This window comes from Xiphophorus maculatus, chromosome 6 (genome assembly GCF_002775205.1).
Source record: "Xiphophorus maculatus strain JP 163 A chromosome 6, X_maculatus-5.0-male, whole genome shotgun sequence".
NCBI classification, from domain to species: Eukaryota; Metazoa; Chordata; class Actinopteri; order Cyprinodontiformes; family Poeciliidae; genus Xiphophorus; species Xiphophorus maculatus.
The window spans coordinates 26,983,005-27,009,892 of NC_036448.1; the positions used below are offsets into that span (position 1 = coordinate 26,983,005).

At 36.6% G+C, this 26,888-nt stretch overlaps 1 protein-coding gene across 1 annotated transcript in view; it reads right to left on the reverse strand.

Annotated features, from left to right (window-relative positions):
• Positions 1 to 4,213: 4,213 nt before the first annotated feature.
• Positions 4,214 to 26,888, reverse strand: part of LOC102226630 (receptor-type tyrosine-protein phosphatase N2-like) — a 185,846-nt gene continuing 163,171 nt past the window's right edge. Inside the window, exons 18-23 of the mRNA XM_023335461.1 lie at positions 25,838 to 25,957; positions 24,844 to 25,010; positions 18,115 to 18,168; positions 14,410 to 14,474; positions 7,235 to 7,308; positions 4,214 to 5,635 (exon numbers count right to left, since the gene is read on the reverse strand). Of these exons, the coding sequence (XP_023191229.1) occupies positions 5,564 to 5,635; positions 7,235 to 7,308; positions 14,410 to 14,474; positions 18,115 to 18,168; positions 24,844 to 25,010; positions 25,838 to 25,957 (552 nt within the window). The 3' untranslated portion in view covers positions 4,214 to 5,563. The remainder of the gene's footprint in view (positions 5,636 to 7,234; positions 7,309 to 14,409; positions 14,475 to 18,114; positions 18,169 to 24,843; positions 25,011 to 25,837; positions 25,958 to 26,888) is intronic.

A 26,888-nucleotide genomic window follows, 5' to 3' on the forward strand; every position in this document is an offset into this window, starting at 1 on the left:
TTGGGGCTTTTGCATGAGACCAAAAAGAAATATAGTATAGCGATTAATAAGAAACGATCAGTGGATTTAAGTAAATTTGTGCAGCATCAAGAGGAGCATACTGTATGTTTCTGCTTTGGGATTTCTGATATTTTCTTTTTTTTTAGCTCCAACCCTGAAAATTTCACTGGACTTTCTACAGATCCAGTGAATAGTTCCCTACTTGAGCCGTAAAGTAACTTCTTTTCCTTATTATATGTGTAAGGTGATCATCTGCAGGGTGGATAACACCTTTGGCAGAATAATCATTTTAATGAGGGACCCTGACAAGCCAAGACCAGTTATATAAATCCACCTTTAGAGTAAGAGTAAAAATAACTTTTTCATATAATTTGGAGGCAAACAGCCACATTCAGCTGCATATTTGATCTTCTCTAAATAAGTATGAGATTTGTATCCTCAGTTAACTGAGCCAAATCAAAGAGAGTTGTGTAAATAAAGCTGACACTTTGTGGTGCACTCCTCCAATTATATCTTTATTCATTCTGTGATGAGTTTGCCTACAGAAGGGTGAAAACAATCCCCTTAATTTATCACAAAGCCTTTTTCATCAGGTTATACACAGTAAGAGCCTCCTGAGCCTGAATATTTATGTTGAAATGGGATTTAGAGCTGAGGAAATGTTGCTCTGACCAAAAGAAATCAAATTAAACTCTATCTGGTAATTGATGATGAGCAGGTCTGATGCAACCCTTTGATGAACCTCCACTCTGCATCAATCTGTCTTTACAGGAAGTATTGATGTCACACCATTCATTCAAATTTATACAACTTAAACAACTGTGCAATATGAAGTTAAAGCAATATTAATATGTGAAACAAAACAAAATTCCCACAGTCAAAATGTACTAAGAACTAAAACATACTTGATTTAATCGGATATGAAAATAATTTCCATCAAAAATGTCTTATTTTAGTTTAGATTAATTTGTTTTTCAGATCCCCTCTGTCGGGACGTGATGACATAATTATTATTATATGAGCTTATACTGTTTGTTGCTGTGGATTCTCAGTTCTGTTTGCTTGTTTCACTTTCTGCAGGTCTAGAGAAGAAAAGTACGAGTTACATCAGACCTAAAATCATTTGCAGTGGTGATGCGTTCAGGCAGGACTATAGTGCTGGAAAATAATAATGTCATTGTACAGAAAGACAAATGATCATCAAAGCAACCGAAAGTAAAAAGGCAGGTTGAAGGAGGAAGTGAAGGTAGAAGGGATAATACTTGGATTGACAAAAGATGGTGAATATGAAGCACAAGGGAGGAAAAAGGTCATGATGATTTAATGTTTGAGGATCTTTGCAAGGATCCAAGAAGAGATCTGTGAGGAATCCCAAATTTTGACACACTGTGATTAAGAACTTTTTTTTTAATTGGAGAATTATAATATATTTTAGTTTGCTCTCTGAATCTGTTCAAAGCTTGAACTAAAATACAGAGAATAGACGCTTAAAAACTAATTCATATATATTTTTTATGCAGGAATCCCTTTGCTCTCTGTGGGGATTAGATTCCCCTGGAAAACAATAATGTTCAATTTCATCTGTTTGTTTTACTGCGCAAATATAGTTATACTTCAAAAAAGCCTTCAGACACATTTCAGGTGCTTCCAAATTAATCTGAAGTAGGATGAAGTTTCATTAGTCTGTACCTAAATATTATTACTAGTACGACTTTCAGTTTAACCAACTTTTCTAATGTTGTTTTAATACAAAAGGAAACGGCTAAAAGGCAAATGGATGTGGATCTTTTTTGGAGTGTGTGTATATTTTGAAAACTAGAAAATTGTTCTGTGGTTCAAAATCTGTCTTTACATCAGAAGTTTTCTTCCCGGTTATGAACCTGTAATCTTTTTATTTTAATCTAGAAACTTTTTGATATTGATCAAAAGTTCAACGTATAAAAAAGCTTTTCAGGCTCCATTAAACTCTACAGATTCACACATGAGGAGAAATATTTCTGCTTCAGTTTTGGTTCATGCTTTTTACCCTCTACTTTATAAATAAATTACAGGAATTAAAGCAATTCTTCAGCGTCAAACAGGGTTTAAAGCTGAAGAATCCTCAAAGATAAAAAAAACTTCTTTTTTAACTTTGAAGTAAAAAACCTTTGAGGGTTTCATGAGATTTCTTAATGAAACGTCATAAAACCTCATGTTTCATGAGGCTTCATCTAGAAACCTCATGAAGCAACAAAAGGTTTCACAAAAATGATATTTGTTTGTGAAATCTCATGCATAATGTTTACAAAACAGTAAAACCGCCTCCTGTGGTGCTTGGGATGAAATGAGCGAATCACAAGCTGCGGTGCAGTTTACTGCAGGATTCCACTTTGGCCCACACCTAAAGCTAATGACGCTGTGTGTGATTTAAAACACAGCTGTTTGTTCGCTCCTCCATAAAACAGATGGTTGGAACGCCCACCCAGATGGTGAAAATGACTGTGGATAATTGCCTTCCAAACAGTGTACAGTGGTGGCAGACGCACAAATCAGCATCACCACTGACTTTATTCACAAACTAAATGTTTCTGTTGTGTTAAAGCAACATTTCAACCAGCTGAAGGGAAAAAAAAAACAAACAACTTCACAGGAAATATCAGTTCAGCTTTAACTTCAACACAATCTCTACAGTGTTTCATTTCACATTCTGAGATATCCAGGTGTTTTTTTTTATTATTATTTTACAGTAGAAAGCTATATTTCAAAGTATTTACCACATTTTATTAGGAAAGTTGAGTTTATCCACTTATGACTCCATATTGATGCTGAGTTGCATCATGTTGGTTCAGCAGCAGCTCATTATGGAAACACAGAGTTTTTCATCAGACACAGGAAACATCAAGACTTTAGTGTTCAAACTAATAGAATTTTCATGTTTATACATTATTTTATTATGTTATTACAATACACATATTTATTACATTATAACCAATATGTTATATATATATATATATATATATATATATATATATATATATATATATATATATATATATATATATATATATACAGTACAGACCAATGGTTTGGACACACCTTCTCATTGAATTCAATGAGAAGGTGTGTCCAAACTTTTGGTCTGTACTGTATATACAGTATATACTGTATATATATACTGTATATATATACAGTATATACTGTATATATATATAGTGATCGAGGCGGCAGCATTTCTCAGTGATCGGCCAGCAGGATGAGGGAAGATCTGTGGACTCAAACTAGTCGACCTGAGCTGCAGGCGGGCGGGTTGCGTCGACAGAGTATCATCAGATATTTTCAGATAAACCTGAATCCAAACAGGGTTGAGCAAAGACTAAATTAGGACAAATTAACTAAAGCTGGAGAAAAATTCTATCTCCTATGACAAACTGAAGCCTTTGGAATAAGCATAGATGTAGCAGTTGATGACATTTCTGAAAAATCAGACGCTTTATGTTTAGCATTGTTCTAAGTTGATGAGACATTGTTTTTGATTTTTGCCCAATAAATGATTGTGCTCATACAATATCTTGTTAGAGCATAAAATGTTTTATGTAATATAGTTAAAACAAGAAAAGTATTGTTAAGGTAAAGTTATAATGCTCTTTTGCCTGGGTGTCTGCCCTGCTGTAACCATGGTTACCTCAGGTACAGATTTGACTGATTCCTGTTATGTTTATGGCATTTTAGGTTGTTTTGAAAACAGGATGATAATTAAACAGGCATGCAATAAATGCGAGTCAAATATTCTTAGAAAAAAAGTAATTTGATGTTAGATTTTTTTTTCTTGTCCCAATATGGAGTTTACTGCTACTAATAGCTCTGCTACTTATCCTTCATTTCATCCACAGACTTGAGATTGTAGTTGGTTAAGCAGAACAATTAGAATCCACAGCAATAGAAGTTATTAGGTCTAAATCTGAGAAAATTTCCACAAATATCAGAATTAGGTCCTTTGCTGAAAGATGAATGATTACAAAGAGGTAAATAAAGGGTGGAGAGTCTTTTTACTTTGCTGATTATTATAGTTATGGCTACTTTTTTTATAGATATACCTGCAGTAGTTAAGCCAGAGCCTGAGGGAAATAATGTGACAGTCAGTGAAATGAAGTTATGTTTTCTTTGCATTTTCCATGCACAAAGTTACGTTTACTTTGTACATGGAAAATAAAAAATAAAAACACAGACCATCTCATGGTTTCTTGTGCTTTTTTAATTTACAGCATCAGCAAACAATTTTAGGATGCATTTAAGGGAAAACAGATTTTGCTACTCATATTTACAAATCATCCATTTATGCTACATATAAGATCTGTTGAGAAGCAAAACTAAACCATTTTATAATCAATTTATTTATTTAAAACCCACTATCCTGCCCTTAGACCAGTCATTTCTGCTTCAGCTGCGGTACCTTGATATTTGATGTAATCACAAGAACAAAAATACAATTACGTTTTTTTCAGTCATATTGAGCACAAATAACCCATAATCAATTGAAATAAGGGCAATTTAAATGTAGGTTTAGCAACCTAAGTGGCTTTTTACAGTCTTCCTACAATATTTTTTCTTTCTTAAGGCAGACATGACTGTAACTTCACTGACGAGCCACAATATTGGTTGTCCACAAGAGATCAGTTCAGGTTGAAGAAACATAATATTGCTCACACTAAAAATACCACAGCAAAATAATCATATCTTAACATTAGAATCGTGTTCAGTTTTCTAAAATATAATCCCAGTGAAATGAAACAAGCTTTAATTGGAGGTTAAATCAGTTGTACCCAAAGTACCACACTGAGCAACACCGAATTATTCTCTAAGATACAGCATGAAAACATGAGCGAAGCATGACAATTATTTATGCAAAGACATCAGTTCAGCCTAACATTCAGGTTTGGCAAATAAAGAGCTAATTTACTAAATTAAAGTACAAAACCATTTGACAGAAATCAGTTATTCTGACCATAACCAGCACATGCTTTATTTGTACAGCACTGTGTAAGACACTTTACAATCGAGAAATAAATCTTAATTTTATAAACAACAAAGCTAAACTTTTTTTTGATTATGTTGCCAAACCTTGTTACACCCAACTGATGCCCATGAGGTTCCTCATGATCAAACACAAAACTAATATAGATAATCTGAGACATCAGCCAATCAAAATGTGATAATCACTTTGGAAAATAAGCTTTAGGATAACAGAAGGAGAGTCCAGCTATGTACAGGATGGATACAGAGCCTTCCAGCCACAATGTCAAAAAGAGAATATTTAAATGGAGAGGAATACAGAAAGTAAGCTAGGACACCAAAATATTGTTTGGACAAGAAAATATGGAAAAATGTGACAAAACAGAAAAAAAAGACAAGGACATGGATAAAGAGAGAAACTCTAATGAGACGAAGATGGGAAAACTGACAAGGTTAACAGACAGCTGGAAAATTAAAACACCAAAATAACAAGACAGGGAATAACTGGACAAAGACGAAGGGAAATGAAGAGAAGTAACAACAGGAACAATTCTTCAGCAGGAAGCGTCTTTTTCTACTGAGGAAGAGCCTTCAGGATCACGTTCACCTCTTCAGCCACGGTCGTCAACGCAAATTCAAACTGATCCTGCAGGAGAAACAGGAGAGGAAGTGAAAAATAGCGACACTCCAGGCGACATGGAGCTCAAGACGTCTGGCAAGCAGGATTTCCTGGAGGAATTATCGATCCCGGCTCGACAACGCAGCATTTTCTGATTCCTGACCTAGTTACCGTATTGTTCCTTTAGCAAAGACGGTGTGGATTTTTATTTTTTTGGAAGTACTCCATTGTAGTGACTGTAGCCTCTGGAGCTTCATGTCTGAAAGCCTTCTCGGTCATAATTGGACCTGAGGCTGTGAGAGCTGAAGCCGGGGCTCCGGACCGCGGGGGGAATGGTGGAAAGGCGACGACACACTTCGTTCAGGCCGCAGGCTTTAATACGGCCACGATCAATACAGCAGATGTTCTACACACTTTCTTTTTAATTATGTTCTCATATCAGCCAGTAATTGTTTTCACAGCAGCCTGGAGTCACTCCGTGTACAATGTGGTGAGGAATGAGTTCATTCTAGGAGAAATTTCCAACACAGAGCAGGCGGGTCATTCGCAGGTTGGAAAAACAAAAAGCTTTTCACAAACTACTGAGCGTTTATTTCCCAGGTAGCTGATTTTGGTTTTAAGAAACCCTTTCAACACAATGTTCAAAGCTTTATTAATGCTTAAAAGCAGGTATTTTTGCTCAGTATGAGGGAAAGTCTGACTTGAAGAAACTGGCTGGTTTCCTTAAATAGATGCTTTCCTTTATAGCAGCTGGTGTAATAAACAGATTGTGACAGTTTTGTTTTATCACTAGTTTTAATTTTAACGGACTGAATTGAATCTCTGTGATTGGAACTGATTGTGTAAAAAATGTGACCTTTTCGTCTTGAGAAAACTGGTGAATTGGTGCTACACAAATGAAATTACGTAAACCAAATTGCATAAATTCCTGTTAAAATGCCAAGATTTTTAGCAAGAAAAATGAGATCATGATAAATTTAGAAAGATTTTCCATTTTTGTTTGTGATTTTGTTGTTTGTCCAAACAACTGAAAAACTCTCCGGCTGGAAACTGGCAAGAAAAATATAAACTGTGGGTCAAAAATCCAAGGTTTCAAGTAATTTTCAAGTCAATAGGCTAGAAACACAATATCTGCAAACATCAGTGTGATCAACTTGTTGAACTTTTTCATCAATATTTCCTCTAAAGTTTGTCAGGAAGATGGTAAGTCATAAATATGATGCTATGTCAGATTTACCAGGTTGGCCAAAGACTAACTGTCTTTCATCCAACCAATGTCTTCAATGCATAAACCTACTCATTAAAAAAACGTCAAACCAAACTGTGCATTTATGTTGCATGTTTATTCAGGGTAATTTTATTGTGAAATGGTGTTCAATGTATTTGAGTTAGATGATTTATTTTTTCTTTGAGTGAAACTGTTTTTTTCTCATTCATGGATCCTCCATCATGCACTTTGAGCTTCATTATGTAAACCAAAGCTAAACCAGTGCACTTCAAGAACTTGTTGGATTTTGAGTCAATTATTTAAACCTATTAATTCATGTGTGCGATGACATTTCTTTAGCAGTTAAGCTAGACTGAGAGTTTGGAGAAGAGCAGACATCCTGGTCTCAGGTGTGTTACCTTGGTCTGGACCATTCCTGGCCTCTGGTCCCGCAGGTGCTCCAGAGTGGCTGCAATATCAATCTCCTTGGCACCTGTCAGACACACAAACAAAAACAGACACATGAAAAATGATGCTGCATTGAGCTGAACGCGCAGGGAAGACGATCGGGCTAAGATCTGTCAAAAAATACGACGTTTACAACAAATTTTTTTCTTAAAGCAAAAAGAAGATGCATTCAAGCTTTTCGCTCAAACCCCCCTTGAGATGTTTTGTTTGGATGGAAAAAAATCTGACAAAAGAAGCCGTCAGCAGCCATCCTTGAGGTGCATCATAGTCTGATGATGAGCTGACACAACAGAGCCTTGTCACTCCTTAGTGTCAACGCTCACAGGCCTGTTACAAGAAATAGTCCCGTCTTTAGGGTGTACAAAAAGTTTTTAGTCTTCATTGCTTTACAGTCAAAGTTATTATTGCTAAATTAAATGATACCTGCTGGGTAATTTTCCAGAGGGAAATTTATCTGGTGGTATCGCAGTTCAGATCAAATTATATTTTATTGCTTTGTAAACCCACTTGCTAAAGTAAAAACTTGGGTCTTTTATTTGCCTTGGAGTTTATTAGTTTAATCTGAGGAAAACATTTTTACAGTTTAGTTCATCTGAGAAGTGAGAAAGAACCAGAATAATCTGAAGCACAGAAATGTTTCCTAGTAGCTACTTTTTGTGATGAGTTCTACCAGAAACATGAGTCATTCTGCCAAGAAATGTCGATTATTATGGTGCTGTGGTTTATAAAAAAAGTAGCAGGAACAATAGAATTTTTGTTGCTTCTTTCAATGATAACTTTAAAATGTTAGTCTTCAAAATTGTTCTATTTTATTGATTTTGTCTAAATGAATTCAATGTACTTTCACCATTTCTAAAGGTTTTGTTTCTTCCCATTTATTTGAACTTTTGCAAAGAACTTTGTTGCTCTTATTTTTATGAGAATCGCCTCTAACATCAAGTTACATAACTGAATAAAAGAAGCAAATCTCCGGTGGTTGTATTTTTTTTTTCTTTTGCTTGCGGTTTAGAATTTATTTATGTTTCCTCCCCTCCAGGGGGTCTTTTGTGGGCTCTAGTGTCCCTTATATGAAAGTAGGCTGACAGGAAAGAGGGAAGGACAGGAGGGACGACATGCGGCAAATGTCACCCGGTCCGGGAATCGAACCCGTGACGGCCACGTCGAGGACTCAAGGCCTCCAAAAACGTGGGTCGCGCTAACCCCTACGCCACCACAGCACGCCCCACAGTTTAGAAAATTAATGGAACCATTGTTACGGTCAGTGACCTCTAGGGGGCTCTCCTCATGAGATTGCTCTTTCACTTGTTCACATTTTTTTTTTTTGCCACTGCTGAGAAGCTTAGAACTTTCCTGTTTGTTCGTTTCTGTCCTATAATTGGTTGGTTTTCCGTAATTGTAAGGTAAAAACATGTTTTGTATTGACACCATCCATTAAGTAGTTAATAGTTTGTTGCCAGATAGAATCTTTGCTGATTAGAGGGTTGTAACTACCATTAAAGTAGCCGTACCTCTAATTCAGGGCGTTATTCTCTCACCATTTTTACACCTGACTCTCCCAGTTTAGGATAATCTGCAGGAATACTCAGGTGACTGCAGTCAGTGAGTCAGAAAAGCTGAGCACAGAAAACTGTTTGACCACCTTGAGTTTTACTGTGAACAAAACAAAGGAGATGATTGCAGATTTCAGAACAAACAGAAATATATCAAACACTTTGTCATGGGAAAAGAAGCGGAAGAGTAAAAATATCTCTTTTTACCGTGGCATAATACCGGACCAGAGACGCAACAGAGCAGATGGTACGTCTTCAGAAACTCTATGTGGAACAGTGTTTGCAGAAAGATGCTGCACAGCTTCTATTAGTCTGTGGTGGAGAGTGATGATGATGATCATCGTCAGTTAGCAGCATCAGAATGATCCATTAAATTAAAACAGAAAAAAGAAATCTGGAAAACTTTGCTCTTCTTGAAACTAGAATAAAAGAAAAGTGTCTTTTGTTAGAAGCTTCTTCCTGGTGCTGTAATATTGACTGCAACAGGAGATCCTTCCTGTGCAAAGTCCTCACTGTTTACAACAACTCTTTGGGATTAATAAAGTATCTTTTTAAAACCTTATTTTTTTATGGGACATGATTAAAATATTGATGAGGGCAAAGAAATTAGACAAAGGAGTTCTCATAAAAGTTTTTTTAAGCAGATGTTACAATAAAGGTAGAGGACTCAATGAAACAAGAAATAGCTGAACTGAAAAGACGATGTGGGAGCAACAATTAAATTCACAAAGAACATGAGCAGTGAAGAATATTCAATTTGTTTTCTGACTCTTTTTTCTCAGTATCTTCTATCCAACCTCAGATACAAAGAAACACAAGAATTACTTATTTTTTTGAGACACATAATAACGCTTCTTTTTCTCGCCTGCCTGAGGAGGAAAATGAATGGTGGGAGTGCAGTTCATTCAGAGTTTTCTCTTTCTGTTTCACAGGTTTTGTGCTGCAGTCTTTTTTCTTCTTCTTTTCAACACAATGGACTCCTGTCCAGCCAGAAAAGTGGAAACACACAGCTCACAGGTTTGGCTTTTCTCTTTCACTTGGAGGGAAAGAATTTAAACGAAAAACTTTCTGATAAGCCTCAAAACGGATCGCATCTCAGGAAAATAAAAGAAAAAAACAAAACAAAAAGCTCTCCTTTTGTACAGCTCCTTTGTCGGAGTTGAGGTTTGAAAAAGGAACCAAGGAGGGGGTTAGTTTAAAACCTGAGCGGCTTTTCTGAGCTTCTGTAAGACTCCAGATTTTAGGTGGAGGTCAAGGAGTTGGACAAGAAAAGAGGGAGAAAGTGATTTTATAAGTAGTGATGTAGAATTTAGGAAATAAAATAAAGCTGGGGTGTTTGAGGAAGCCAAAAGAAAGCTGAAGCTGAGAGCCAGGCAAACTGTTAATCAGCTAAAATAAAATAAAAAACCTGTAACATTTCAAAGGGAATTGAAAGAGAGTTGAAAACCTCCAACCACTTCATGGGCTTTGTAAGTCTTAAGAAGAAGAGAAATGTGGCCGGTGGTGGCGGGGGGATGTGTAGGGGTTAACAGAGAGGGCCAAGGAATGGAGCGAGCCTTTCAGAACCAGAGCAATACCTCCTCATCTCTGATACCTCACCGTAATTCCCCAGAAAATTTGTAATTCCCTCTGAGCAGCTGGAGCAATCAGGAGAAAGCAAAGGGCTGTGGGAGCTGGGAGGAGGGGAAAGGAGGATTGTTTTTTAGTTGTTTAAACAGGAAGAAGAGAGGTGAGGGGGAACGCAAGCAAACAAAAAGGTTCAGAAAGATAAGAGTGAACACAGAGAAGCTTTTTAAAAAGTATTTTCAGAAATGTGCATAAATATAAATCAAATTTACACCAATTATTATTTATTTGTTTTTGATGTTGAAACATCTGATGTTTACACAATATACAAGTCTTGATGTTAACATCTAGCAAAACAACTTTAAGTAACCGATTTCAGAAACTGGCCCAGAACAAACAATTTCAAAAACACCCACAGGTTTTAACTGACACTATATATATATATATATATATATATATATATATATATATATATATATATGCTGCTTTTATGGGATGCAATGCTTATGCTAATAATGCATTATGTTAGTGCTTGTTATCTTATTGGGATATGCTGATCCAAAATATGATTATTCTAAAGAACCCATTTTTAAGTTGCAGCTGTGACCTTGACGCTGCTCTGCATGCTTTGTTCTGATTAAACCACAATTAGATTAAAACTTTCACTTGTCTTTTCTCTCTGTAAAGCAGGGACTGAAAGAAAAGCATGAATTATGTAAAGCTGCACTGCAGCATCAAATCCCAATGTTTAAAATGCTCCAAATCTTTTTTACTTTCCATCATGCTGTTGATTTATTCACTAATAAATCAAATTCGATCCAGTTTGCTTTGGCAGATTACAACAGTGCTACATGCAGGCTCTTTGGAATCCACCAGAGGGCGCTGCCTTTCTGACCACACCCATATTTTCAGTCTTCCTGAAGATTAATCCGTTTTCAGTTTGAATTTGTTGGCGTTAGTTTCAGACTTTCCAACAGTATGGTTACGTAAAGTAAAACTGACTGCCCTCCAACACATTTGGTACAGATATGTCAATTTGAAAATCCTTAAATTCACATTTAATGCAAGCAATCTCCCCAGATCATCCTGTTTAGGATCATCATAAAGAGCCAATGACGAGCCATTTCTAGTTTTCCAAAATCTACCATGTTTGTATTTAAAATGTTCTAAAGTCTGATAGTAAATTTCTACAAGACCTGGATTTTGATCGAACTGCTCACATTGTCAGAAATATGATCAAATCGAATCGATGTGGATCAGACTTATTCAAAAAGTAAAACAAGCAAAAATAAAAACTACATTTTGAAAACTTGAAGTTTGTCTGAACAAACAGGGTCACAAAGCAGCACACACAAATAAGAGGAAGGAAAGTGTGGCAGGGTTTTCAAAATAAAATATTAAAAAGTGTAAAATGCATGTTTATCAGCCCCTTTTACTCTGACACCTTTCTATAAAATCAAGTGCAACATATTGGCTCTAGAGTCACGTCTCCCAATAAATAGAGTTCACTTGTTTGTAATTTAATGTCAGTATTAAGAATCAATCAAATTTTATTTGATGATGTAAGGGCTTTACATTATAAAAACAATTGAAACATTAAGTTTTCCTAAGAACATAATAGACAGATCTAAAAGAAAGTAGTGGCGAATTCTTAAAGCGACATTTGGTCATAAAACATCTCCATGTTCAATCCATCTAAAATAAAGAGTTTGGCACAACAACAAACCAGCCAATTCATAGCTGCCCAGCTAACCTGAGGCAAGACAAAGAGATTGTTAATCACAGAATGTAACTGGAGGAGCTGCAGCGGGCCACAGCTCAGGTGGACAATTTTAACCTCTGAATATGCTAAACCGGTACAGATATGAAGTGTCTTATAATGGTTTATCACATGAAATCCTATGGAAATCCACTGCAGTTTGTGGCTGTGATGTGGTACATGCAGAAGTTTAGGGGTATTAATAACTTCTGGAGGCATATTTGAAAAGACTGGAACCGAAAGCAACAACGTAAGTACAAAAATGCTTTTATAACTGATAATATGTTCCTGCTGTCTGCAGTTTGAGTTTTGTCTTTCCAGACAGACAGAAACGTGTCCTTGACCGCCCCCCGCCCCGGTGTCCATCCCGTCCCTCCCAGCTCGGCCCCTCGGTCCCCGGCCCCTGGGTGCTGAAGAGTGTGATCACAGTGTGACAGCCTGGGAACCGACTGCTGACCCTTTGATGTGGAATTAAAGACACATGAGCTCGTTCTGCCACAGTGGCAGCACCACCATGGGACACAAAGGAACACAAAGATAATGCAGCAGCATTGTGAAATCACTGCAGTCGCGACTAAATGGCTCAGATCTGCACATGATGAACAATCTACAAGTGAAAGCTAATTCTTTTTAATTTGTTCCTTGCATTAAGAAGACTCAGTCCTGTTTCTAAAACTTGAATCCTTGCCATGACAATATGCTGCACAAAGTAACTTTTTGGTATCATTTGTAAACAAGCAACTTATCATTTTTTCTGAATCTGAGGCCAGGAGAAACATTTCTGCAGTGATTTGTGCTCTGGCTAAACAAAAAGGCCAGATCTTAAAGAGCTAATCGTTTTGATCCTGGTAGTTTTTAGTTTTTCTGATTGAAAAACTAAAAACCAGTTGGTTTTTAGTTTTTCATTGGTTTTTCATTTCGATAAAATCCACTGTACCTCAGAAAGAAAGTCCTGACATTTTTTTAGTTGTCAGCATGTAACCTCATTTGGTAAGACATTATTTTGGACCCAGAATGTGAAGATGAGTGCTGAGAGTTCTTGAGATTCTCTGTTGTGTTGACTGAATCAAAGACTTTTCATCAGACAACAGTTTCAATAAATAAATGAAGAAGTCTTCAGCCCTTTTATCTTGTTAAGTAGCATACTTTTTTGTGGCCTAAACAAAAAACAACAACAAATTGACAGAGAGGCAGACCAGATAAAAGTCATTTTTGTGTGCTTACATATTCCCGATGCTAAGATTAGCACCTACTTTAAAATCTGATGCTAAACTCAACAGCTTTTTTGTATTAAACCTGGATTGCATAATATAATCTCTAGTCCAAAAACTAAAACACTTAGACTGTGTTTTAGTCTAATGTGCAATCAAAATGTGCAACTAGAGTTAACAAGATATTAGATCAAGTACTCCAACATTAATCACTGTTAGAATGGATGCAAATAAAAGGAAACAACAACTAACTGCATCACTGGCCTGCAGAGATACACAGAGTTTGTCACATGCTTCATTAGAAAATGCATAGATCATATGACTGTTACCAAAACCAACAAGAAACGTGGAAAATTGAAAACCATGGCTGACTGGTGAGGTCTTTTCACTGCTGCAGGCACTTAATGCTGCTTTTAAATCTTAGGGACGTTGCTGCATATAGATCGGTAAAGCAAAATCTGTCCTGAAGGCAAACAGGCTGTATGGGCCGAAGCTCAACAACTTCTAAGGATGATTAAAAACTCTCAGTGGTTGTGTTAAGGATCCCGCTGCAGGTGTAAGAGACAGCAGTAGGTCAGGGTGAAAGGTCATGTGTACCGCACTCTCTGTTTACCACCATGACCACATCACAACCTCAACACCAACAAATCCACCAGGTTTGTAGATGGGATTGTTCAGCAATAGAACATGCATTTTCTTAGGTTTAAATCATTTAAAATTGTTTACTGATCATCAAAATTATTCTCTTAAAAAAAACATCAACAGACGGCATCAATCAGCATCTTTCTCATAAAAATGAATACATTTAATCACCAATGCAAAAGCAGTTTGTTTTCTGTTGCTCAAAGGGTAACAGGCAACACAACTGAGTGTTTTCATAAAATGTGACATTATGTTTGCCTGCTAATTGCTGTAATTATGTAATTAAATATCATTACTGGAAATGAAATTGCCTGATTTAGTCCGTAGAAGATAGACATGCTGCTATGGTAACGCCTCTCCATGGCAGCAGGAAGGAAGGACATGGAGGCGACGCTCACCTTTAGCCATCCTGTTGAGGACCATGTCGATCAGGATGTAGGTCCCGGTTCTTCCTGCACCGTCACTGTAGGGGCGGAGCAGCAAAGGATGGACAGAAACAGGCATTAGTTACATCAGTGGATCATTTTGGTTTGGAAAATTCATCAAAACATCCTCAGATTATATTAAATCACAGACAAAAAACTAAATGTTATTGAATGAACAGCTACATTTAAAGCAGCCAATAAAATCAAATAAACATTTTAAATAAAAACAAACTACTACCACTTCACAGTGTACTGCTGCAGCAGAATGAAGTGAGTTACTTGTGCCATGAGGTCACCGCCTTGTTATACTTTTCTTTCCCAAATTTAAGGATAAAAAACGACCTGGAAATCAGATTCTTATTCTTCATAAGTTGGTTTAATAACTAACCACATAATGAAGAAGTAAATCAAGTTTAACTTATGCATGCTAGAATAATAAATATATAGGACGGCAATGCTTTAGCATTATTTAACTAAGGAAGTGTATCATGTAGTACATTACAGATATACTTGATGGGTTGTAGAATTAATTATTAAAAACCTGAAGATGATTAAGTTGCTTATTTAATTCAGTGTCAGCACAAAACAATGCTAAACTACTGGTTAGTTTTTATGTTAGTGCAATGTCAACAGTTAGTAGTAGAGTTCTGTAGGTCCATTTGACCCGTCATCACCTAGTATCCACATTTAGTTTCTAAAATGCTACCAAGCACACCAAAGAAATAATCCATTCATTTTCTGTACACCCTTGTCCCCAGTGGGGGCGGGAGGGCTGCTGGTCCACAGAAATTATTACGTCTCAAATTCATTGTGAAACGTTACTCTAATAAAAAATAGCAAGTTAGAAATCTTAAGTAGGATTCAGTTATTCAACATATAGGGATGTTTTCCAGGAGTATCACTGTTTCGTATTGCTCTATTCTGGTTTGATGTCATCCGACTACAGTCTTAAGCAGACGAATGAGGTCTTTTTTTATGACTTTACTATTTTTACTGCAAGTGGATAAATAGCTGCAGATGTGTAGATTTATGTTGTAAAGAGCTTAAAGTCTTTGGGGGAAAGCTGAAATATGAAGAGTATTTCACTTAAACACGAGGCATAAATACATTTTCCTCTGCTCCACATAAGTAACAGACTGGAAACAGAGAGGGAAGATTTATTAGACAAAGTAATGTATTTGGAAAGAATATTTTGTACTATGGATTTATTTCAAGCATGGGAAAGTGATAAATGTATCCTAAAAGTTTGTTTCATGAGATGTTACATCTGTTGTGTATGGTGTGTGTGTGTAGACTTGTTTATGCAAATTATTTAGTACCTTTTCCTATAAATTCAATAAACCTTCTGAAGTGCAATATGTCGTATACAGACTAAAGCTCAGTTCTGATGAACCGGATCCCCATTTTTAAGGTTTGAAGTCAAAGTTTGGGGCGTGCTGTGGTGGCGCAGGGGGTTAGCATGCCCCACGTTTGGAGGCCTTAGTCCTCGACGCGGGTTTGACTCCCGGTCCCGGCGACCTTTGCCGCATGTCCTAAAGTTTGAGTTACAAATATACCAGAAATGAACGGGCATTGGGTCAGTGTTAGGTGAAAACTTGGAGTTTCTAAAAATGAGTGGAAGTTGATACAAAGTTCTAATATTAATAGAAGTACAAACTTTATGACTTTGCCCTCAGAATCAGAATATTCCATTTTCACCGGTAAGTTTGCATTAATTGAAAGATAACATGGAAGTAGGTGTGCGTGTGTGCTTTCATCACAAGGTGATCACAACGTCTGATATCCAATCATGACAGAACAGAGTTGAGGGCTGTGAATGAACACGTCAGGATGTCTGCGGCGGTCTATTAATCTATCCACAATGACACTGACAGCAAAACAGGAGGAAAGAAGGAAAAGAAAAAGTAAAAGACAAGATGGAAACGGACACCAGAAGAAGGATGGAGCAGGAGAGATGCTGTGAGGTTATTGAATTTCAGCATCTGCACTCCTCTGTTCGCTCACTTCTCTTCCTGATTGCTTCACCCTGCTCTCTGTATACATTAGGGCGATAAATGGCACTGCAATGTTGGCTCTGAGAAACCCATTTGGAAATGAAAGTATCCACACTCAGTCTTTTCTTTGCTCTACCGTTACACAGGGCTGGTCTGCTCTTAGATTCATCAACGGATTATGGGTCCAATTTCATCCTTTGACTTACAACTCAGCCCTGTGTTCTGCATGTTTATGATGCACAGTGGGGTTGTGTTAGGTTGAGCAATGGCAAGGTCGGGTACATACATTTTTTTTAAAGTGTTACGAGTGGTACAAAAAAGGAAACATTTAACTGGATATTTCAGCTACAAATGGGATTGTTGTTAACTAAAATAATGTCTGGTTTCACCTTGCTTTAGAGGAGCCCAGAGAAAATAATGATTGAATAAGAGAATCAACGCAAATGCTTAGCACCATTAAAAATCAAAACAATTCAGCATAGAATGTTTTTTAAAATAATAAGTCAACATTATTGCAGTGAATGAATCCATTCACAATGGCAGACAGAAAACAAGGAGGAAAGAAGGAAAAGAAAAAGTGAAAGAAACAGAGAAGCATGGAGCAGTGGTTCAACACAAAACATTTCAAACAAACTTGGTACATTTATTCTTTTTTTTTTTTTAGGTTTCTCTCATATTTATTAAAGTATGAATTTAGATGTCACAGATTCTCTTCTTATTCTCTCATATCATCCAAAAGACAGACATAACACTCCATGACTGCTTTGGCAACGAGGCTAAAGACTCTGTGGCTGAAATGAAAATATAGCTGATTAAATTAGAGCTGCCTTGAGTCGTGTGGCGCAGAAAAGCACCACAGTTCAGTTCATGTGTGATGAGATTCAAGAGATTTGATCTTTTTTGTCATGTAAATGTTTAAATGCTAACCCCACAGAAAACCTCATGAACTAACCCAGGAGCTAACCAACTAAACTACAAGAACCAATACAGAGAAGGGGGGTACCATCACTAAGGATTTGGTCCAGATGTTGATATCCAGAATATGTGAGAAAGAATAGACCCTGTAAATCTGGACTCTTTGCAGTAATTAGAAATATTCCCAAACAAATATAATATACCTTAAAATGTGTTAAAAATTAAAAACAGCAAAGAGGGCACACCTTATGAAATAATCGTACAAAGATTCTTGGTCCCAAAATCCAAATTTCTCTATTTATCTTATTAGTGGCTACTTGTGAACCTATAAGGATAAACAAGGAAAATCAGGAAGATCATGTTTTTGCAGATGGTTTCCCAATAAAGTCTATTTAATATGCTCTGAAAAGTACAGTGTTATTATTGTGTTGGAGCTATTGCGTGATATTAAACAATGTCATTTTGTTCATCAGTGAAATCAAATTCACTTCTGTACCACTTTGTTCCACCCACAATTTGTAAACATCTAAGCAGTAGCAAATACTTTACATGACTTTAATGTTATGCTAATGCTATGTTAAACAAGGACCCAGGCTAATTTGCCCCTCACATATTTTATATCAAAATTTTATTATGAATTTCTGTAAAGGAAACATCACAGTGAGTGCAAACAGCCACTTTGTTGCCCGCTTCAAAAATAAGACTATGTTGCTATGGTAACTTTTTGTTTAAACATCATAGAAGTAATTTATGTAGATGTTATACTTGCCTGCAGTGGACTATGATGGGACATGAGCGACCCCGGTAGCACTTATTAACTTTCCTATGAGACAAAACAAAAACAAAACAGGAAGTCAGTGTAAATGTCATTCATGCAGAAACAAACTGATTTATTGCCTGATACAATTACAATTAATACATCTGGAACATTTTCAACTTTGGGCCATTGACCAAAATTCACCTGATCTTAGTTTTAAAATAAAACAGTGTCAGGACAAGTCAACATCTGGCTACCAGGTGTTCTGTTGTCAGTGTTTATGGTTTTACTATGTGGCTTCAAGATTCTGAATTTAGTTTATTTTAGATTTTCAGCAGAATCATAATGAAAAAGCAAAAGAGTCCTTTGAAGGACGCCGGCCCTTTCTGAAGATTTTGGTTAAAAGCAGAACTTTTTCTTTAAAGCACTCAGTGGATTTGTGAAACCATGAAGCTGCTGGCTGACCCAGAGCCAGAACGGCTTGATCCCAGCTGGAGATTTTTCTTTTCAAGATGACACCTCGCATTAATTACATTCAACCCAAACAAATTATGTAACAGCAGGCAGTGTGCATGAGAGACATGAAAAAATTACACCTCAATCTGGCTGCTTTTAAAACCTCTAAACAAGAACTTTGTACAGTAATTCGTGTTTCAAGTAAAATGTACAACTATTAAAGCAAAAACATGGTACTTAAAAAACTGATTTCAAAACCTCTTATAATAATCTGGAATAGAGATTAACAATGGCAGTTTACATTTTCTTTAGTAATATTTATCAATCAATCAATTAGTATTTATTCCCGACACAAGAAGGGGCCACAGTAAAAAGAGATTAAACACATACAAAGGAGATTACTTTGTCCTGCAGTTTTAAAAATAAAAAAATACATTTTTTGTGTTTCTTTTAGCTTTCTCCACATCTTTACAGAATGTTTACAAAGAAGAAAAAAACTAAACAAAATAAAACTTACTGCTTCAAGGTTTCTAGGATTTATTTAAAGGATCAGCTGACTTCATTCAGTATCTCAAGGCTTTCAGCGAGTTATGAAGGAAGATTTTATTTCAAAGTCTGTAAACTATTTTTTTCCACTTCATCCAAAACTTTTAATCTGAATTTTACATTGCTGAAGGCCAAGAAACCGTTTGCTTCTTTTTTTCAAATATTTACAGTAATTGTCTCTTCTCAGGTTCTTGCCAATGAAAGACAGAAACCCAGTGGCTGCTAGAAGTTCTGCTGCCAACATTTAAAGGCAGATAAAAAATGACTGGAACTAGTTCATGCTGACTAACAAATATCTGGTGAGGTGAAAACTTGAGGGAATAACTTTATTACCAGATGATAATAAAGTTTTTTAAGTGCAGGAATCTTCTCACCAAGGCAGACAAATCAACAGACAGGGAGAAGACGGTCTTTGTTGCCCACTGCATATTACCTAACAACTCTAACATGTAATTATTTGTTTCATTATTTAAAATAAAGCAGTTTAATCCCAGAGAAGCATTTTGTATTTAACCCAGAAAAATACCTTACACACTATTGGTTGTTTGCAGCCAGGGAAAAAGAATCAGGTGAAAGTAAATAACTGTCTTTTTTTTTTTTTTTTTGAGGTTTGCAAAATTATTTCTTTAAAAAAATGTTCAGATACAACACAAGCTGAAATTTAATAGGACTTCTAAAAAGAATTGCACAAAAAATATTTATATGAATTGAGGTCCAAACTGCTTACCTAAACAACTGAGAGGAAAACTTTATGAAACAGTTTTGTATTATGTAGGTGTGAATCTGTGCTGGGTGTTTCAAATGAATACATTGGAAGTAAAATATTATTTCATGACTTCAGTAATAAATATATGTTTTGATCAAGAGATCTCACCACGATTCAAGATGGTTTGTATACTTTTATCATTCCTGAAACTGATAAAGGGAAAGCTTTTGAATTATTATAAACACACAGCGCATGTCTGCCTTTTGTACAAATACAATTTGATGCAGAGTTTTATTATAGAAGACGAGTGGTAAAATTAATTACACAGATAGACAAAAAGCAAATAGCAGAATCCTTTTGTGGAATAAAGTGACCACTTTGCCATTGATTGCTTCTTTTTTTTAACGAGTTTCCATCTGTAGGATCTGATTAACAGTGGTAGCCTATTATTTTGTTTCTCCAAGTTGTCAATTCTAACCAGAGGAAACCTGCAGGAGAAGAAGAATGTCAATATGAAGCCAGTTATTCTTTCTCTGAAATAAACAAGTGGCTAACTGTGTAGGATTGTGTATCAGCGACCAAACGGAGTAACATCAACTTTACACATGAACTTCAGTTATTTTAGGGCAGGAATAAATGAACAACCACAAAGAAACTTGAGTCAATACGTCTCCCCACCTAACACAAAACCCTACACAGAATCGGCAGAGCTCCCTGAGGAAAATCACTAGTGACGTTACCATGGAAACAGGCAGTAGAGGATGGCCAACGAGCAGGGTGGGCGGCTGAAGGGGTATGGAAGTAGAGAGGGGGAGCTAAAATCAAAGAAAATGCCTTCAGAAGCCAGATTAATGGTCAGGTAAAGAAAATTTACAGACTGATGACCAGATAGGAAGGAATCAAACCGTAACCACTGTAAACAAGTTTAGATTATTGTGGCTTAAAAGAGACAATAAAGTGTCTAGTTAGTGTCTCACTAAAATAATGTGTTTTTCTTTTCCTTTTTGCTTTATTCTTGCTGTATTTCAGTGATTAAACTGAAGAATCCAGATTTTAATTCTGGGCAAATTTCTTTCATCATGAAACAAAAGATACACGCAAACAGCTTCCTGCTGCTGAATCAACAAACAGAAAACAGGCCATTTTTCTATATGTTTATCTTGAAAAACCTATGATACTGCTGAAGAAATGTACGCTGAAACCTGATTAAAAGCTTGCTGTAACATTTAGTCCATGAAATGCTGCAGTTTGGTCAGGTTAGGCCGCAATTTAACATTCTGGATGTCATTGCACACACAAGGCTTGGAGAAGAAACTGGACAACATAAAACCAGCAGCAGGATCCCGACAGTGAAGTTTCAGGTCATGATGTGTTTCACCAAACGGTTTTGGCAGATTTCATGGAGTGGAAGAAAGGATGAATTGATCAGACTAAGAAGAATAAAAGAGAGGACAAAAATCAAGTAAAATAAACTGTTGAAACGGTTCAGAATGTGGTTGTCAAATTTTATACCTATCTATATATTTTCCTTGGGTTATTTCACTTTATTACACTCAATACACTGTTTTGTTTTTGTATGTGTCGATCATTTGGATTATTAGCATCATCAGGTATGAATTTCTTGTCAGAAACTTGACTACGAAGATATTTTTCCCTGGTTTGGTGTCGTCCCATTTCTTTAGATTCAGTTTCATAATTTTAGCAGCAATAAGGTGATTTAAAAAGTTCTGAAATTTCCCACACAGTGTGACGGTGCAACGTCCAGGTCCAGAGTTACGACTACATTCATTTTTTATTTCTTATAGAAAAACTTTCAGAAATCAGCTAAAACAGAATCAGACCAAGTTTATTTCATTTCTGTAATTACAAAACAATGTTAGAGTCACATTTTTTTTAAATAATGTTTTTATTTACACTTTATTTTTACAAAGAGCATGCCACAAATTACTCATACTCTTCTTAATAAAAACTGGAAAACTTTTATTGATATTACTGCCACCAAACCCTTCTGAGAATTGATCAGCTTGTTGGCTATTTTCACATTTTATCGTTGGTAATAAGCTCCAATTCTTTGAACTTGGAAAGAAACCAAAATTCTTCAAATGCCTCCATAGATTCTCTATTATACCACTATTAGTTTCTACTTTGTTTTACTTTTAAAGCTGATGTGTCTTCTGTCTGCCACTTGTCCAATTTCCAAATGTTTTAGCAAACATTTCACAATACATCATTATAGTCAAATAAAATAACTATAACAAAGTAAGAAAGCAGCTAAAGATCAAATGAAAGGAAATATTGATCTTTAAAATATTACAAGAATCTCTGCCAGCTTAGAAGCAAAAGAAGGAGAAAATATACACTTAAGGAATGGTGTTAAAAGTTTGTTACAGTCCTATAATTTTATAGTCATTTGGATTCAAATAACTTTTCATTTGCACTAATGGACAGTCCTGAATGCCACTGAACAATGATGTGGATCAATACTTTACATTGATAAAGTTCTCCTGTGTCGGCATTTAATATATGTGATTAAAATAAAATAAAAACTTAGAGGCAGCAAATATTGTCCTTCTTTTCTCCCAGCCTGCAGCCGACAGAACAGAGAGAAGCATCATCTTTGTGTTGGACGTATTCTCAGCTCAACGGGTCAGACGTTTTCAGAAAAGACGAGCAGAAACTCACTGAGGGACGGATGGAAAGGGGAGGGAGAGGAAGACAAAAGCAACCACGAAAGAAAGGGATACATGGTGAGAGAGGAGCGAAGATCGGAGGCAGTCAAGCAAACCAGGAGCAAGCAACAAGGGAAGAGGTCATTTCAGATCACCGAGCACACCGAGGATAGAGAGGAAGAGGAGGAGGAGGAGGAGGAGGAGGAGGAGGAGGAGGAGGAGGAAGGTGGGGAGGGAGGAGGAGGAGTGGTGCTTGGTTGTAGAGTCACAGTCTCCAATGATCACTTTTGTGACTATGCAACTGGACTCATATTACTAGCTGCAACATCACAAAAATGACACTGGCAACCGCTAGTTAGCTGGTAAAACAGGAAGGGAGAAGCTGGAGAGGATTGCTCAGTCAGTCCACTGTGAGTACATGCTGGCCAAAGCATACAGACAGGAATACGTCAGCCATTATCTTCAACACATCAGAGCAGGGGAAAAAAAAAAAAAAACTGGTCAGGTTTTTTTCATTATTATTATTTTTGAAATAACCGCAGTAATAAAAAAGAAAAATATCTCCCAGAACGCTTCCTTCATTGCGTTGTGACCCTGCTGCCCTGTGAGTAAAGGCAATATTTCCAAACTGATGGTGTGTGGCGACGCCCACCAGGCCCCCTTAGAAAAGCTGTGACTCTTGATATCCCACCTAATTGATGTGCAGTGACACCAGCTCTATATATGAAACAGGGCTGGGGTCTAAATCCACAGTGAGTGAAAGGAAAGCTCACACCTAACAGCTAATACAGTACATCAGTTTAAAAAGAGGTCAAAGGTCAGCAGGAAGGAAGTAGCACCACCAATAAAAGATTACATGGCTGAATCACCTCAATACATCCAGCAGTAAACATGGATGTCTGAGGACATATAGATATTTATCTCTTTGCATCACAGGGTTATGAATATGGTGCAAACAAACAACTTTTATTCATTAAAATACTTGTTTTTATGGATTAAGATGACAAGAATTCAATTGTTTTTTTTTCTTTTGGTCCTTGGGATTTTTAAAACCTTCAGTTTTTCCAAATCATTCTATAAGGTCAGTGGTAAAAGTTGCATTAATCAAAAACAAGATGGAGGCCAGAGAGCTGTAGAGTTAGTAAAACACCAGAGTCCCATGCAGAGTGCTGGAAGCGGGGCATCTTAGTGAAAAATATTAAAACAAACTTGTCAAATATTTTTTAAGCATGCATGGTGTTCCTGGAATCTGTTCAAAATTGTTTCTATAAGTGAAACATCAATTATTTGGGGGATATTTGTTGACTTATTTCCAATTTCCTGTTAACTGAAGGAGAATACTGTTGATGTCTGCTGAGTGACTCTGCCTCGTTCTGTGAATCCTTTAAAGTACATTTAAAAAATAAATCACATAACCCCAAATTCAAAACAAATATGTTTAACGGAAATATAAAGAATAAAGGTGCAATAACCAGGTTATATAACTGCATATCTTTAAAAGCGATACTTTTCCTTTTAACCTTTTTTTGATGCTTTTTTAACATTTTGTCTTCTGAAGATCAAATCGGTCATTTCTTACAGTGGGTTTCTGGTCAGAGACCACAAATACATGCAAACAGCTAAAATCAATAAATGCATTAGACCCATTCTACAAACATTAATAAATGTCTGTTTTAATAGTACAGACACTAAATATAGCTTCATATGCATTAATAGTGGAAACCATTTTAACAGTGCAGGAGAACCAAATACTTTAGACACGCTGCAGGAAATTTGTTTTAGGATATATCTTACATCAAATGAAATATTGTTGTAAGTTCATATCACTTTGACATTAATTCCTAAAGTTTAAATCAGAGTTTATTTTAGATGTGCGGAAACTGTAAACACTAGTCGGCACCAAAGATGCAATTTGAAAAAGTTTGTTTTGCAAATTAACTTTTTTTTATTAGAATTTCCTTTGCGCAATCAAAGCAAAGTAAAATAGAAAAAAAGAGTAAATGAGGACTTCAATTAAAAAGGATTTATTAGACTTATTAGGAATTAAAGTGCAACTTGCAAAAGCTCAAAGCCTTCTCAATCCACATTAAAAGGGAAGCGTAAGCACTTCAAATACAATTCAGCCTGAAAGTGTTTATCAGTAGGTAAGCAGAGATAAACATGAAATTGCTTGTTGGCTCCACAGACTCAGGTTGTAATCCAGCATTGTGTGCATTGATGGAAAACATTTAGTTCTTGAGGATGAAAGAGTAATTGCAGCATCAAATGTTCACTCCAAACCTATTTGGTTTCTTCAGCAACTCATTGATTTAGAGAAATTTTGAGAAACAAACATGATTGCGTATGTCTGGGTTGAAGTACTACCTGCGGAAGTCGAGGAGGGTCCGGCTGGTCTCCGGGACGTTCTGGTTGAGCCAGGTCAGGAAGTGGAACTGAGTGACGGTGCGCGTCTCGTTGGTCTGCATGTTCTTCAGGTAGAAGCTCCGAACCAGAAAGTCATCGCACCAGATGTGTTCAGACACGAGGTTCACCTGTCAGGATAGCGACCAGACATGCTTGATTAAAAAAGAGCCTGCTGTGACGGAACAAGACGAACACAACACAGTCAGAACGAGTGTTGTCTTTGATGAATCTTCCTGTTGAGTGCAGAGTCCCAGAACAGAGGCACTGAGCTCCTTATTGCATAAAATGGAGAGTAGAAAATCATCAAGGCTTTTAAACATGTTTGAAACTGATGTTGCCAACATCTGCTGGTCTTTATTTGCATTTGGGGAGAAAAGCAGGAAGTCCTACAGTAAAAACTCCTTCACCTGGACTCATCGTCTCATGCTGCTGCTAGCTTGACGTTGCACAATGAAATGATGACCTTATCTGATCTCATCAGGTTTAGAAATGTTGACAATGTTTCCTCCACCTCAGCAAGGCTAAAACTGAAGATTAGAACCTGGAAATCTTCCATACATACTGCATATACCATAACTCTGCATTTTGTACTCAGCTAAATGCAAACTCAAGGTGTGGAGAAGAAGCATCAAACTAAAATGTGGAGACATGGCTTCCTGTGCTTTGATTTTCTAGTTTGTCGATGCATTTTTATGCAGTCAAAGGCCGCACTGTGCCACTGTGGGCCCAGAACGAGTTGGGATTGTAGATGTAAGTGTCCAAGATTAGCATGAGTAATGGTGACAATGTATAAAACACGGTCAGGACAGAAGAGAGCCTCTGATTTAACAGACTGTTTCATCTAGAAAGCTTTGGATTTGGATGTTATTAATGATTTAAATGATTTATCTTAGATTATTTTCAAGCATAACTTACAGGTATGAGCTGAAACATTTCAAGGTAGAGCGACCTTTACCTCGTAGATGTGGTACAAGTTGGATCCTTCGTCGGGCCAGTAATGGTAGCACTGCTTCACCCCGTTTTCCACCAGAGGAGTCAGCATGACGATGACCACACAGCCGTTCTCCCACACCATCTGCAAATAAAACACTTCACTAAAACGCCTTAAACACATTATCCTTCAGGTTCAGCTTTGGACAGGACTCTGTTTGAAAAACACTCAATTTTTTCTCAAATCTAAATTTATCAATATTCCTTAGATGGCTAGCATATAGATTAGGGATGAACAACACCGATATCTGAGATTTGGTGTCAGCCGATACCGATTTGATACAGAAAAACGGTGCTGAATTGATTTTATTTTTATCACAGACATAAATGTACTGAAATACAAATTTATTTGATAATGCCACTCCAGTACTAAATACTTAAATACACCAACAGCTTTACAAGCTGGGCCAATTTCACATGTAGAAACAACACAACTAGGGGTGCATTGATAATTCGACCGGCCCATACTGTTACCACCTCAACCCATTTCTTGCTATATTTAACAACATTTCAGACAAAAAAAATTACTGTCATCCAAAATTTGAATTTCAAGATTATAATCGGCGATCGTCCAGAAGACTGCAATCGGTGCACCCCTAAACACAACCTTCACTTGTTCAGTCACTGCAGTGAGGAATATAACAGCCAATGTAAAATTAATAACGACGAAACTGAAACTGACAAAAGAAAATGAGTAGACTGCCTGTAAAAGTAAACTGCAACAAACCTTCTTTCAAATGGTTCAGAAAGAGGAATTAGGAATTCTAAATATAATGTAAAATAAATAAAGCATGATGTCGCTCAGAGCATAAAGCATAGAATTACACTGGATAGATCTGCCCTAATGGATTGGGTACACTGTCACTGAAACCTGGTCTAGAATTTTTTTTAAATATCGGGATTGATGCAGATATTAATATCAGATTGGTACATAGAGTTATTCGTGTGAAGTGGCAGAGAGCTTTATTTGGAAGATGGAAGATGAGCCTTTCGAAGTCTGCCAACTGGGACTCCGA